This window comes from Saccopteryx bilineata, chromosome 4 (assembly GCF_036850765.1).
Source record: "Saccopteryx bilineata isolate mSacBil1 chromosome 4, mSacBil1_pri_phased_curated, whole genome shotgun sequence".
Taxonomy (NCBI): domain Eukaryota; kingdom Metazoa; phylum Chordata; class Mammalia; order Chiroptera; family Emballonuridae; genus Saccopteryx; species Saccopteryx bilineata.
In genome coordinates this window covers 71,825,495-71,840,982 of record NC_089493.1, presented here as the reverse complement: position 1 = coordinate 71,840,982, position 15,488 = coordinate 71,825,495, and the positions used below count along the sequence as shown (strand labels likewise).

At 38.0% G+C, this 15,488-nt stretch overlaps 1 protein-coding gene across 1 annotated transcript in view; it reads right to left on the bottom strand.

The window, feature by feature from the left end:
- Positions 1-3,973: 3,973 nt before the first annotated feature.
- The window catches only part of CEP152 (centrosomal protein 152), a 105,773-nt gene continuing 94,258 nt past the window's right edge, over positions 3,974-15,488 (bottom strand). The window contains exons 23-27 of the mRNA XM_066276884.1: positions 12,690-12,786; positions 11,179-11,282; positions 8,729-8,885; positions 8,388-8,491; positions 3,974-5,092 (exon numbers count right to left, since the gene is read on the bottom strand). Coding sequence (XP_066132981.1) covers positions 4,134-5,092; positions 8,388-8,491; positions 8,729-8,885; positions 11,179-11,282; positions 12,690-12,786 — 1,421 coding nt within the window. The 3' untranslated portion in view covers positions 3,974-4,133. The remainder of the gene's footprint in view (positions 5,093-8,387; positions 8,492-8,728; positions 8,886-11,178; positions 11,283-12,689; positions 12,787-15,488) is intronic.

Here is a 15,488-nt window from a genome sequence, read left to right as displayed (position 1 = left end):
ACACTTGCTATTACCTGTCCTGTTAATAACCAATCTAATAGGTGTGAGGTGGTATATCATTGTAGTTTTCTTTCTTAAAGATTTTATTTATTCATATTAGACGGGAGAGAAAGAAAGAGAAGGTGGGGAGGAGCAGGAAGCATCAACTCCTGTATGTGCCTTTGACCAGGCAAGCCTAGGATTTTGAATCGGCGAACTCAGCATTCCAGGTCAACGCTTTATCCACTGCACCACCACAGTTCAAGGCCTCATTGTAGTTTTAATTTGCATTTCTCGAACAGCTAGTGAAGATGAGCATCTTTTTATATATCTGTTGGCCATTTGTATGTCCTCTTGGTAGAAGTGTCTGTTCAAGACCTCTCCCATTTTTTAATTGGATTGTTTGCTTGTTTTTTGCTGAGCTTTGTGAGTTCTTTATATATTTTGGATATTGACCCCTCATCAGAGCTGTTGTTTGCAAATATCATCTCCCATTTGGTTAGCTGCCTATTTGTTTTATTCAGATTCTTTTCCTGTGAGGAGGCTTGTTAGTTTGACATAGTCCTATGCATTTATTTTTGCCTTCCCTTGCCTCTGGGGACAAATTCTCAAATTGTTCTCTACAGCCAAGGTCTATGAGTTTAGTACCTGTTTTCTTCTATGTAATTTATTATTTCAGATCTTATATCTAGGTCTTTAATCCATTTTGAATTAATTTTTGTTCAGGGGGACAAACTGTAGTCAGGTTTCATTCTTTTGCATGTTACCTTCCAATTTTCCCAGAACCATTTATTGAAGAGGTTTTCTTCTCTCCATTGTTTTTGGCTCCTTTGTCGAAGATGATTTGTCCATATACATGTGGTTTTATTTCTGGGCTCTCAATTCTATTCCATTGGTCTGTATGTCTGCTTTTCTGCCAATACCATGCTGTTTTGATTATCATGGTTCTGTAGTATAAAGTCAGGTAGGATGATACCTCCGGCTTCATTCTTTTTCCTCAAGATTGCTTTGGCTATTTGGGTTTTTTTTATGGTTCCATATAACCTGGTGATTTTTTTGTTCTATTTCTTTTTTAAAAAATGACTTTGGAATTTTTATGGAAATTGCATTAAATTTGTATATTGTTTTGGGTAATATGGCCATTTTAACACTTGATTCCTCCAATCCATGAACATAGAATATTTTTTCCATTTCATTGTGTCTTTTTCAATTTCTTTCAATAACATTTTGTAGTTTTCAGTATATAAATCCTTCACATCCTTTGTTAAGTTTACTCCTAAGCATTTTATTTATTTTTGTTGTTGTTGCAATCATAAAAGAAATTGCTTTTCTGAATTCTTTTTCTGAAGTTTCATCATTGGCATATAGAAAAGCAACAGACTTGTGTATATTGGTTTTGTATCTTGCGACTTTACTAGGAAATCTCATGAAAAGAAAGAAAAGATATAAAGCAGCTATTTATAAATTTTTATTATTTTTTATATTTTATTGATTCATTTGAGAGGAAAAGAGAGAATCATTGATTTCTTGTTTTACTTACTTATGCATTTATTGGTTGATTCTTGTATATACCGACCAGGGACAGTACCTTCAACCTTGGTGCAACAGAACAACACTCTAATCCAATGGTCCCCAACCTTTTTTTAGGCCATGGACCGGTTTAATGTCAGAAAATATTTTCACGGACCAACCTTTAAGGTGAGATGGATAAATGCACAAAATAAAATTATGCGACCGGCATAAAAACTGTGGTATTTTTAAATATAATTGTCGAACTTATGAGACAAGCATCAAGAGTGAGTCTTAGACAGATGTAACAGAGGGAATCTGGTCATTTTTTAAAAATAAAACACCATTCAGACTTAAATATAAATAAAACAGAAATAATATAAGTTATTTAATCTTTCTCTGCGGACTGGTATCAAATGGCCCATGGACCAGTACCGGTCCGTGGCCCGGGGGTTGGGGACCACTGCTCTAACCAACTGAGCAACCCAACCAGGGCCTTAAATGTTTAAATTTTTAAATGAAACAATATTTAAAGAACTGGAAGAAAATATGGCATTGACTCAATAGAAAATGCTATTTTTAAAAAACAGAAACTATAAAAAATAATAATAACTGTAAACAGCCAGAAAAGTATAACTGAAACGAAAATTCCTAGATAGGCTCCACAGTAGAACTGAGATGGCAGAAGAATCAGCAAACTTGAAGAGAGTTGATTAAAAATAATCCAATTTGAAAACAACATAATAAAGACTGAAGAAAAATGTACAAAGCATTATATACCTGTGGCACAACAGCAGGTCTATCAAGATACATGAGAATCCCAGAAGGAGAGGAGAATGAAAAAGGGGCAGAAAATAGTAATAGAAGGTAAATAGAAAAAAACAAAAAACTTCTTAATTTGATATAAAATAGTAATCTACAAATCCCAGCAGTTCAACAAAGCCTCAGTAGGACAAACACAAACAAATGCATACTTAGACACAGCATGCTCATTGTTTAAAGCCAAAAGAAAAATCTTAGAAACAATAGGAGAAAAAGAACTCATCACAAATAGGAGAATAAGGTATTAGCTAATTTTTTATCAGAAACTATGATTACGATGAGGTAGGGAAACATATAATCAAAGTGCTTTTAAAAAAAAATTAACCAAGAATCCTAAACTGATCAAAGAGTCCTTTAAAATAAATTTGAAATATATTCTAAAATAAAGAATGAGATAATTTGTTGCTGACATATTTGTCTTACATGGAATATTAAAGTCATTCAGATGAAAGGAAATGACAACAGACTTGGTAACTTAAATCCAAGGGGGGAAAAAATGAAGAGCAGCCAAAATGGTAAATATGTGGGTAATAAGAAAGGACTGTGTGTGTGTGTGTGTGTGTGTGTACTCTTTATTTCTCTTAAATTCTTTAGAAGACATGATTGTATAAAGACTGAATTATAACTGTACTGTTGTGTACGTGACAACAATATATAGATGCAATATTATGACAATAATAGCACAAAGGAAGCGCTCATTTTCAGGCTTATCTACATCTGGTCACCATTTAAGATGACACAGCTTTCCAAGCTCCAGAGCAGAGGTACAGTTTTGGGTTCTTGTTTTTAGAGATGATTAATTAGCAGCACAAGGATGATGCACCTTGCCACCCATTCTCCCCCCGCCCCAGCCCTGTTAGCCTGGTTCTGGCTGGAAAATGTACTGAATCAACCCACTTATACAACCAATAATATGGCCGAGGGTGAGAAGTACGAGAAGTACTTGCATACACCTTTCATAGGCATCTCTAGGAATAAGGAAAAAAAAAAATCCTCTAAAAAACAACAGGTGGGCCTTTCTTTCTTCATGGGGTAGAATTATAACCTTTACCCACTGCATTAACGTTAGTTAACTTCTACATTATAAATGAACATAAAAATAAAACCGTTTAAAGTTTTTTTGCTTTATGACAAGGCTTATTTCTATTTTTAAAGAGTAGTATTTTAGATAAAAGAAAGACTGTGAAAGCATAAAAGAGACAAAGAAAACTTCTGGGTGTCAACCAAAAAAATGTATGCTACTATTTTAAATGATAAAACCAGAACACAACTACATATTTTGCAGCAATCCTTCTAATAATTGAAAGTGAGGATCAAAATTTTGAGTAGATGCTTCCAGGAAAAGTAGGTCTTGAGTAAGAATGTAGCCTCATTAAACATGGCCAATTTCAAAAATTAAACTTGGTTGATCATCCATACAAATCATCAGAGTTTACATTTTTTTCTGGATGAATTTCAAACATAATGTCAATATAACATTTCTATTTTATGAATTACAAAATAATTCATAACAAGTCTATAGACCATATGCAAGTTTATTTAAATAATTTAACACTGCACAGAGAGCTAATTTATAAGTATAAAAGTAGATAGTTTAGCAACCACATATAAACACCACATGGAAATGGATTATACAGACTCTATCAGGCCTTTGGAAGAGTAAGACAACATCAGTATCTCAAGTAATTTTATAAGAATATTTTACTCGTATGACAGATGTTATTAAAACATCTCAAAATAGGCAGAGACCACAAATTTTTCAGTATGAAGTTTACTCTTCCAGTTTTCTTGTCAATATATTCTTCTTAAATACTGTACAACAATTAGTCAATATTGACAAAGGGGCTATCAAAGCCACTGTCCTGTTGGCTAGAGAGAGGAGCAACTAGTTTTCTGGAAGGCTGCGGATACACTGACGATGGGTCTGCACTGCTCAGTTTTCTGATGGTTTCTTCTGATAGGTCTGGAATGAGACCACTCTGACATTTCATTGGTTGGCAATTCTTACTAGTTTTTTCTTTATTTGAAAGACAATTCAATGCTAAACACTGTTTCAAATTCCCAGTGTCAGCTAGCGTATCCAGAGTTTCCTGCGGCCCACCATGTAGAAATGACACTTCCCGGCTGCTGCAGGGTGAGGGGGCACTGCTGGAATGCCAGCCCAGGGAGTCACGGGAGTCCCCGCCATCCTTCACGGGAGCGTCCTCAATACCCAAACGTTCACTTTGCTCAGATGCAGCATTTTCACTTCCCATTCGTGGGATACACCTATATACTTTTAAACCAAGTCCTTCATTAGGACCTTGACAAGTTATGTGTGTGGATGCGGATTCAGAAACACTAGGGCCATTTCTAGGTGAGGGTTTCTTTCGGAAGGTTCCCGGGAAGGCGTCTTCAGCCAAATGGAGACATGACACAGAGCCGGCGTCACTGACGGGGTTTTTCTTCTGCTGCAAACCAAAGTTGCTTTCACCTTCACAAGGGACAAACTCAGGAGAAGCATTCCTTGGCAAAATGTCTAGATGTTTGTGAGTGTTATCCCCAAACTGAAAGTCTGAACGGGACCCTTTGGGACCCATGTGCTGTACATCCCCGCGCTCCGCATCCCCCAACCTCCTTCGTAAATCACAAGCAGCCCTTCTCTTAGGAACCCGGTCACGTGTACTTCCGGGGCTAGTTTTCATACTGTTTGACCTGCTTTCGATGTGAAATGGCATATTCTGATTCACATCATTCCTTTTTGAATTTTCAACACCAACGATCTCTGAAGTCAGAGGCAGCACTACAATGTACAAGGGAACACAAAATTAGGAAAAAAATTAACATTGAAAAAAAAAGAAAAAAATTACATTTTTACATATTCCCAAAGAGGGCATATTTATTTTAGTCATTCTCAAAGAAAATACATGAATGCTGAACATTTAAAAATAATCTTTTACAGACTGACCAGTGGTGGCACAGTGGATAGAGTATCCACATGGGATCCTGAGGTCCCAGGTTAGAAACCCTGAGGTCGCCACCTAGAGTGCGGGCCCACCAACTTGAGACTGGGGTCACCAGCTTGAGTGTGGGGTCATCGACATGATCTCATGCCCACTGTCTTGAGCCCAAAGGTCGCTAGTTTGAGTAAGGGTCACTGGCTCAGCTGAAACACCACCACCCCGCTCCCGGTCACGGCACGGATGAGAAGCAAGCAATGAACAACTAACGTGCCACAACTAAAAAAACCTTTTACACATATCCATTAGATAAAGCTAGGTAATTTTGTTATTGAAATCTGATTACTTACTATTGCTATCCACCTGATCTATTATTTTCTGCAATGGATGTTAGAGCATTTGAAGAGCCAACTGCAACATTTCCAATCCTGTTCTGATGTCAAATAATGGAGTTTCTGATGAAAGTTTACTGGAACTAACCCACTAACCAACACATGCCCACGTACACAGTACAAACTAACTGGAGTCTCCGATTCAATTAGTTAAGACATTAATTCTGATCAGAGGCAAAGCAGCCACACAGCATAGAATCAGAGGCATCACATCTCAGAACAGTGCACCTTGCTCCCCACAGTCCATGAAAAGGGTTTGCTTCAAATCTAGAAAACTCTCTTCTCATTCTATGCCACTGCCCTTTTCCAACCAAGGTTGACATTACCATTCCAAAGTTTACATAAGTAATCTTTATGCTTCTATATGAAGAACGTTTACCAATCTCACTCATGATTCCTGAACAATCTCTGCTTGGAGCTTTCTAGAAGTCTAGAACATCATTTCCCCACAGATATGTTCAAAATCCCCCCAATGTCCCAATGTCGGAGTTTACCAATGTTTTCACTGGTATATATTTTCATCAGCTTTTGCTTTCCATATTCTAAAACTATTTATTTTTTAATGTAGAGAAAAAAACCATTTATACAACTTCTTGGGAGGCTGTTCCTTTACCATGAACTTTGGTCTCTTTTAATGCTAACTCTGTAATCTACCTAATATTGCATTTAACTCTATAATTTATCTAATATCCACACTGCATTTGCTTGGTACGCCCCCCCTCCATCTTTTTATTTTGAATTCTGGATGTTCCTCCTGTAAAAATAATATATGTCTGGATTTTTATAAAACTGCTTAAAAGTTACGAACTCTTAATAAGTGAGTTTAAGCTATTTGTATTTAGTGCAATTGCTGGCATTTCTTTTTCCTTTTTTTTTTCTTTACAGAGACTGAGAGAGAGTCAGAGAGGGACAGACAGACAGAAACAGAGAGAGATGAGAAGCATCAATCATTAGTCTTTTGTTGCGACACTTTAGTTGTTCATTGATTGCTTTTTCATATGTACCTTGACCGCGGGCCTTCAGCAGACCGAGTAACCCCTTGCTCAAGCCAGTGACCTTGGGTCCAAGCTGGTGAGCTTTCTGCTCAAGCCAGATGAGCCCGCGCTCAAGCTGGCAACCTCGGGGTCTCAAACCTGGGTCCTCCGCATCCCAGTCCGATGCTCTATCCACTGCACCACTGCCTGGTCAGGCCAATTGCTGGTATTTCAACCAATTATTATTTTCTACTTACCCATACTTTCCAGTTGGATTTTTTCTCTTCTTGGTTTGGTTAGATTGAAAACATTTTCCTCTAAGTTTTTCCCCTACCAGCTTGAAAGTTATATACTCTATTGCTCTATTGGTTGTTCTTAAATTTCAGTAACATACTAGTTAGGCCTGTATTTTCCTAGCAATGGCTAGAGTTATAAGTATCCATGTTCTCTCCTTGAATATAGTAAAAATCTTAGCATATTGTTAGTTTCCCCTACAGCAGGGGTCCCCAAACTTTTTACACAGGGGGCCAGTTCACTGTCCCTCAGTCCGTTGGAGGGCTGGACTATAAAAAAAACTATGGACAAATCCCTATGCATACTGCACATATCTTATTTTAAAGTAAAAAAAAAACAGGAACAAATACAATATTTAAAATAAAGAACAAGTAAATTTAAATCAACAAACTGACCAGTATTTCAATGGGAACTATGCTCCTCTCACTGACCACCAAAGAAAGAGGTGCCCCTTCCGGAAGTGCGGCGGGGGCCGGATAAATGGCCTCAGGGGGCCGCATGTGGCCCACGGGCCGTTTGGGGACCCCTGCCCTACAGCATCCTCTTACATTTCTCTGAGAACACTATACTTTTCTAACATTTTTAGGTCCTGTCATTTGTTATATGAATTCCATTTCCTTAGGTATAAGTTCTGCTTTTAAGTATAGTGTCTTTTCTCATGGTGCTGGCCTTTGATAAATATATAAATATAATGATCCTCAACTGAATGCCTATCTTTTCAAAGTCCTGAATACACACGCTGTTTGCACTGTTTGAAGGAGTTGAGAGTGGGCTGGGAAGAAATGAGCGGCAGGGCAGAAAGACCCAGAAGCTGGTGCTCTGGGCACTTCGCTCTCAGTCCTCACCTTGGTGTGGAGCCACCTGGAGCTCCCAGCCTCTGTGTTCCAGTTCTCTTACCAGCCCAATATCGGAGTTGGCAAAGGAGGAGGAGGAGAAATAAACAGGGCGACCTCACTGGTTACCACAGTTCTAGAACACCAACTGATGACCCTGTTGTACGTCCGAGGCTACTTCTGGGACACACCACCCTCGCCTGTGGAGCAGCTTTGATATTGCTTCAACCTGCCACCTTCTGGCAGTTTTGAACTGAGGTTCCCATGCTCCATCTCATAGTCTTCTTTCTTTCTTCTACTTTCTTTCAGGATTTCTGATGGTTTCTGGTCTGTCAATTATAGCTTTTGTAAGCCCGGTTATAATTTCTTCTTTTTCTCTTCTTATAGTTGTTGTTTACAATCTTTTCTACCACTTCTTAGGATAGAAACCACAGTCGGAAGCTGATGGGTTTGTGCATTATGCTTACTTGAACTAGAAACGACAATCCTTTTCTGTTCATTTTCAGTTTAAGTAAAATACACATACATCTTTATAAATTGTCTTTCACTCCTTCCATTTCCTGCTCTTTTTTTATTCTAAATATATTAAATATCTTTAAAAAAAAAAGGAGAGAAAAACCCTTCAAGTGACTCATTTTGACATACCTGACTCTGTAGTTTTGCTCTGGGATTTATTAGAAATAGGTGTTTCCAGCAATTTAGCCATTGTAGCAAGTTTGCTAGCAGCATTCATAATCTTTTTCTCAGCTCTGTGGAAATTTCAGAATATTCAATTAATATAGTTTAATGGAAAAAAATTGTTTCCTTAGCCCCAGGACGTCTGTTGTCTCTGCTAACATTGAGGGTAGCACAGCCTTGAAGCCTCTTAAGCCCAAATGGTTGATTATGTAGAAATAGTTATGGTGTGGTTAAGGAAAATGCTTAGAAAAAGACAACATGCCGTCATGGTGCTCTAAGGACACACTGTTTGTTTAGACTAAACTCACCCTTCCTGTTTTCCATTATCCTGCAAGATCTGTTGGAGGCAAGTCAAATAGTATCTGCGCATCTTTCGGGCAGTGTCTTGACGCTCCCGCAATACCTCTGCTTTGACCATTTCCGCAGCTCTCTCCTTGCTCTCCTGAATGTAACGAAGCATATCACCTAGCGGGCGAGGGATGAGGAGGGGGTGGTGGAGAAATCCCCACAGAGGCATGTTTATTACCAGTTCTTCAACGACAGGAGAGGCAGACTTCAGACCAATTTTCTAAGAGATGAATTGATTACAGGTATAAATTTAAATACTATACTTTTCCATAAAATGGAATGTTTCAGATCATTGTTTTGATAGACTCAAAAGAGAAGGAATCTAAGAGTCCTTTTAGCATGATGACAGCCACATATATGGTAAGGAAACATAGTATATTCCCTAAGAAAATTCTGTCATATTCTAAAATACCTAAGTAAGAAAACACCATAACTACAGGGTGGGGCAAACGTAGGTTTACAGTTGTTCAGGTGAAAAATGCAATAATTATGTACTCACAACTGTAAACCTACCTTTGCCCCACTCTGTATGAGGCTCAGAATTGTATGCATTTTAGTTGTATATTATGTCCAATTAAAAGAAGAGAAAAAAGAAATATATAGAAAAGGGGGAGCCAGAAAGAAGAGACAGCAGATACAGAAAGAGAGAAGGAGGCAAAATGAGCTGAAAAGACTCCTACTCTTCTGTTTACTTGTGCTCTGAAAACCCATTTCATTACATACGTTTTCAACTCTTTCAGCACCACTTATGAGTATCCAGCTAAGTGTAATCTGGCCATCCATGAGAGAGGTGACAAAATGTAGGGAAAGGAATGAGACTTATGCTGCCTTCTGAAACTTACAGTAAAATAGTTCACAAGCTTTCAAAATCTCTTTCTATCTCTAACTCAACATGCTTTGATTGGGACTACCATTAGCTAAAGTTGACATTTTTGCCAAATCCATGCCTACTTCCTACATATAGAATATCACCAGCCCTTTAATATTAAGGATTCCAATTCACAGAGGAAACTTGCTCTTAATATCAGTAACCTTTTCCTGAAAATCAGATGTTCTCTGCAAAATTACTAACTGGTAAACTATTTTCATTATTTAAAGTGGGAAAAATTAAAATGAATTACATGGCAACACAAAATCTCCAATCAATTTCTAAAATGTAAAACAACACACACACACACACACACACACACACACACACACACTATATTAGAAAAAAAAATGCTTAAAATTTCACTCCCCAGACATGGCCAGTTGATTTAGGGGTAGAGCATCGGCCTGGGATAAGGAAGTCCCAGGTTCGATTCTCAGTCAGGGCACACAGGAGAAGCAACCATCTACTTCTCCATCCTTCTCTGCCTCTCTGCCCTTCCGGCAACCATGGCTCGCATAAGCAAATTGGCCTCAGACACTAAGGATGGCTCCATGGCCTTGCCTCAGGCACTAAAATAGCTTGGCTGCCGAGCAATGGAGCAGCGGCCCCAGATGGGCAGAACATCAGCCTCAGACAGGAGTTGCCAGGTGGATCCCAGACAGGACACATACAGGAGTCTGTCTCTGTTTCCCTACTTCTCACTTGATTAAAAAAAATTTCACTTCCCTATTAATATGAATGCTAACAAAAAATTGCCTTGTTTGTAGTAACAGGGCCTTTGTTAGCACAAGCAACAACTGAGAAGCAAATCCTCGTAATTGATACTAAATGTACTTTTCAAACATCCACTCATGATTCTGAGGATCTACCAATTATATACATGGGAACTTAAGACCTGTTTCACTTGTTTGGTTAAAAATGAATGCAATTTTAGGAGGTAAATATACATTTCTTTTATATAAAAGTTAGTTATTATTCTGGGACACACATACATTCTCTGCAGTATTGTAATTGAAAACCAGGAGGTATTCTACAAGGAAACATAGCCAAAGAAATGCTCTGCAGGCAGGGCAGGCTGTGCCACCAGTACTGCAAAGGACTCGCTAAATAAATGTATGTCTATGACTTTCCATTGTCCAACTAATGACAAGAGAACCACTCCTAACTAAATCTGCTTTCCATGGTCTTTCAAAGTTTATAGGAGGGGGAAAAATAACTGCTAATTTAAAACTCATATGACATTTTCTTTGCTACCAGGAAAGTTATAAGATTATGAAATGTTTAGTTTAATAGCAATGTCCAAAAAAGAAACAGGGTAATCAACAATATAAAAATAACTCTATCCTCATGTCACTTCCAAAAGATAATTACTTGGACAAAATGACCCATTAGTGTTTAATTAGGAATGGTATCAATAATCTCTCATATAAACTGGTAAGAGTCTAGAACAAGGTAGATTGAAAAATTCTCCCAAATTATTACTGCTAGTAACAAGGCCCAAACAACCTTAAAATCTTGGCAATCTCTTCAGGGACTTACGCTTGATTTTTTTTACTGCTTTAATGTATAGCCCACGAAGCTCTTCCAGGGCCTCCTGACTGCATGGCAGGTAAGCGTTATCAATGGCCCCTTCTGACAGTGACCTAAAAACAAACAAAAGATTGCAAAACATAGACTGCAAGTAAAAAATTTCATTTGAAAAAAATCTGTCTCTTTCTATATTCCAATAAAATAAACTGAAATGTGCTTAAAAATTCACATATGAGAATTTTTATTATGTAGTTATTTAAAATATGAGAAAAATGAAAACAATTTAAATGTTATGGTTACTTAAAAAAGTCATGATAAATCCACATGATGAAAATCTATGCAGCTACTGAAAAGCATATCATAGACCAGGGGTCCCCAAACTTTTTACACAGGGGGCCAGTTCACTGTCCCTCAGACCGTTGGAGGGCCAGACTATAAAAAAAACTATGAACAAATCCCTATGCACACTGCACATATCTTATTTTAAAGTAAACAAACAAAATGAGAACAAATACAATATTTAAAATAAAGAACAAGTAAATTTAAATCAACAAACTGACCAGTATTTCAATGGGAACTATGCTCCTCTCACCGACCACCAATGAAAGAGGTGTCTCTTCCGGAAGTGCGGCGGGGGCTGGATAAATGGCCTCAGGGGGCCGCATGCGGCCCGCAGGCCGTAGTTTGGGGACCCCTGTCATAGACTATATAATGAGTGGGGAAATGATTATCTTAAAATGTTAATAAAAGGTTACAAAATAGCTCATACAATATTCTCCATTTTTTTTAAAACATGTTTACATAGTGTGTGTAATATAAAGGGATTTAAATGATATAAAACAATAGGTTAACAGAGGGTATCTCCTAGGGATAGGATTCTGGAATATTTTCTTTTTATACTTTATGCCATAAAGTCATGCACCACTTAACGACTGGGCTACATTGGGGAAAATGTGTCATTAACCTATTTTTGCCATTGTGGGAACATCATAGAGTGTACTTACACAAACCTAGATGGTACAGCCTACTACACACCTAGGCTCTATGGTATAGTAGCCTGTTGCTCCTGGCCTACAAGCCTGTGCACATGTCACTATACAAAACAACACAAGATTAAATTGAGCACAAGAGAAAATGATGCAATCAAGAAACACAGTAAACATAAACCAGTAACACAGTTATCGTTATCAGGTATTATGTACTGTACAGAACTGTATGTTATACATTATACAACTCGGCAGGCTTGCTCACACCAGCATCTCCACAAACACATGAATAATGTGTTGCAATTCAACAGCTACGCAGTCGCTAGAAATAGGGATCGTTCAGCTCCATTATAATCTTATAGGACTACCATCATATATGAAGTCCATTATTAACCAAAATGTTGCTATTCGGCACAGGACTATATAACAATAGCAATAATTGATGTTCTCGGTATAATATTATTGATATGATTGATATAAAAAATTTGAAGATACTTAGAAATAAGGAAATTCTTTAAAACAGTAATGGCATACCTTGGTGGTATTTTACAAAGTGTTCTCAGTTCTTCCAATTTACTCTTCATGTCATTGTTTTCTTCTATTAATTCTTCAACAACTTTACTATTTTCTTCTAAAAAAGAAGTTTATAGTATATTAATCAATTGATCTTTTTTTCCCCTCAGCATTCTGTTTCTGTAAGTTCCCAGCACAAATATGTACAGAGGAAACTGCAGGATTTCCAGGGGCTCCCCTGTGTCACCCCTGGATGAACCCTAACCCTGGATGAACATCCCTGATGAAGCCTAACCTGACCACTCCCTGTTCTGTTTTCTCCGCACTTTCAATCTATGTTTCACCTTCATCTTGCTTTGGGTTACAGGGTCACACGCTGCCCTGTAATAGGTTTCCAATCGTGTTATAGGCATGTGTTTGTTCTCTACTAACTCTGTGGAAACTATCAGGTTTTCTAAGTCCATTTCCCCCATGGATACTATACAGTCTATGATCATATAAATGATCATTTAACAAGTACTTCAATACAAATTTTTTTTAAATTAAGCTTAAGTATGGGTCATTTTCAGAATTAAGGAAGATTTTTAATTCTTTGAACTTTTAAAATGAAGATGAGGAGACTCATGGATTCCATGAATTTCAGAGTCAGAGACATGGGCTGAAATGCTAGCTCTGAGCAGTGGGACGAACTTAGGCAAATTACTTAAACTATCTCAACCTGAGTTTTTCCATATGAAAATGGGAATAGCATCATCTACTTTGAAGATTATAATAGAAATAAAACAACAAATTCACAGCACATTATCTAAGGCCTAGCAATAAGTGTGAACACAGCACCTCATGTATCCTATTCCCAACCCTCTCAATATTCCCCAAAACTGGGGAATGATTTAACGTATTCCCCCTTGTGATTGATGTTAACTTGTATATACTATTTTTAAACCACTCACTCTATCACTTTCCAATAAGCACTATCAAGACAGTAAAAAGGGAATGCAAGAAACAAAAAAAGCAACCACAATAGCAAAAATATTACCAACAGATTTACATTAAGACAAAGACTGAAATTAAACTATCAAATGACTTAAATTCTGACCCTGACCCTTTCATCAGCCCATTGTTTTAAGCAAAGTACAAACTTTCTTGGATTATTTCTAAGTCCACAAATAAAGAAGATACCAGCCTGAAACAAAGCATATGTAGAATAACAATTGTATGATCACAATGGATGGTGCTAAATATATATTATTTATAAATAATAATCACATCCACTGCCTGTTATTTTATTATAGAAAACAGATATTTTTGGTTTTCATCTAATTTTACAGAAGCTACATTGTATCTACACCTACAGCTGGACAAATTAATTATATAGTGAAGCAATCACTATGGGAACTGGAATACTTAAAAATTTTTCTCAAAATTCTTATATTTTACTTGTCTTAAAGTAATTACTATCTATTTTTAGCAGACTTAGCAAGCAGTTGGTGGAAACAGACAGTTTCTCTTAGTTGACAGTATTTATAGAATGTGCTACAATGCCAGATTCTATGCTAAGTGCTAGGACAGGATTTGGTCCTTGTCACCATCAAGTCTATACTCCAAAGGAGAACACAGATGCTCAATAATCATAAGGATGATGAATGTTACAAAAATAACAGGCAGTGCGGGGAACGTCTAAGAGCAGAACCTAGTCAAGTTTGGGGTGGTGGGAATACTTCCCTAAGGAAGTGATGCACCGCGGGCAGATGCGGAGTTAGCCAGGCGATGTGACCAGGAAGGGAGGACAGATGTCTTGGTAAAGGGAGAGAGTGCAAAGAGGACCAAAGAGACATGGAAATCCATACCCGGGCTTGATGACATGGTAAGGGGCTGGGAAGGATGAGGCTGGCGAGGCTGGCGGGGCTGGCGGAGGCTGGATCATGAAGGGCCTTTTAGACTCTGTTCAGTGAAAGATTTCCATTTCATACTGAGGACCACACGCAGCCACTGAAGGGCTTTAACAAGAGAGTGTGATGATCCGATCTACTTTTTTAAAAGGTTGCTCTAGCTGCCTGATGGAGATGGGAGAGGCAAGACTGCGAGCAGAAAGCTTCAGGAAGTGACTGCTGTTGCCCAGGCCAACAACAGTGGTGAATGCAGAAACAGAAAAGTAATCTATCCTCCTGGTTTTTTATGGATGATGCAATTATTTGGGATCAATGGATTCAGTCTTTCATTCGTTCAAACATTTACTATTGTCTGGTATGTGGTGTGGGCATCATGACAACAGAGGTGAACAAGACAACCGTTCCTTATCCTCAGGGAACTTACAGGTTGAAAGGGTATCAGGCAAGTAACCACAAAATTAAATACAGAATGGTAATAGAGGAGGAGCCAGGTGCTACGGAGCCCCACAGGAGAGGCCCGCCTAACCCTGGGGGCTCTGCCGCTAAGGCATCTTATCAGTTGACTCTTCAAGGATGACGAGGAGTTAGTCAAAAAGAATGAGACAGTACGGGGCAGGACAGAGGGTCATCATCATATATAAGATCCAGCAGTAAAAGATCATTCCTGACCAGTTCAGGAATCTGAACTATTTGAAATGTAAAGACTACAGAGCATGAGCTATAAGTGAAAGGCAAGAGGGTGCATCCTCATAAGCCCAATAGCTTCTCTGTATAGAAAATGGCAGAGGATACCTGTTTTAATAATTTCCCTGAAAACACTGAAAAATGAACTAGCGGGAGAGCAGATCAGACCATATGCCTTTGTTCACGTCTTTTCCCTCTGCCTAGAAGGCTGTTCTCTTTGGTGAAGACTTCCATCTTTCAAGGCTTA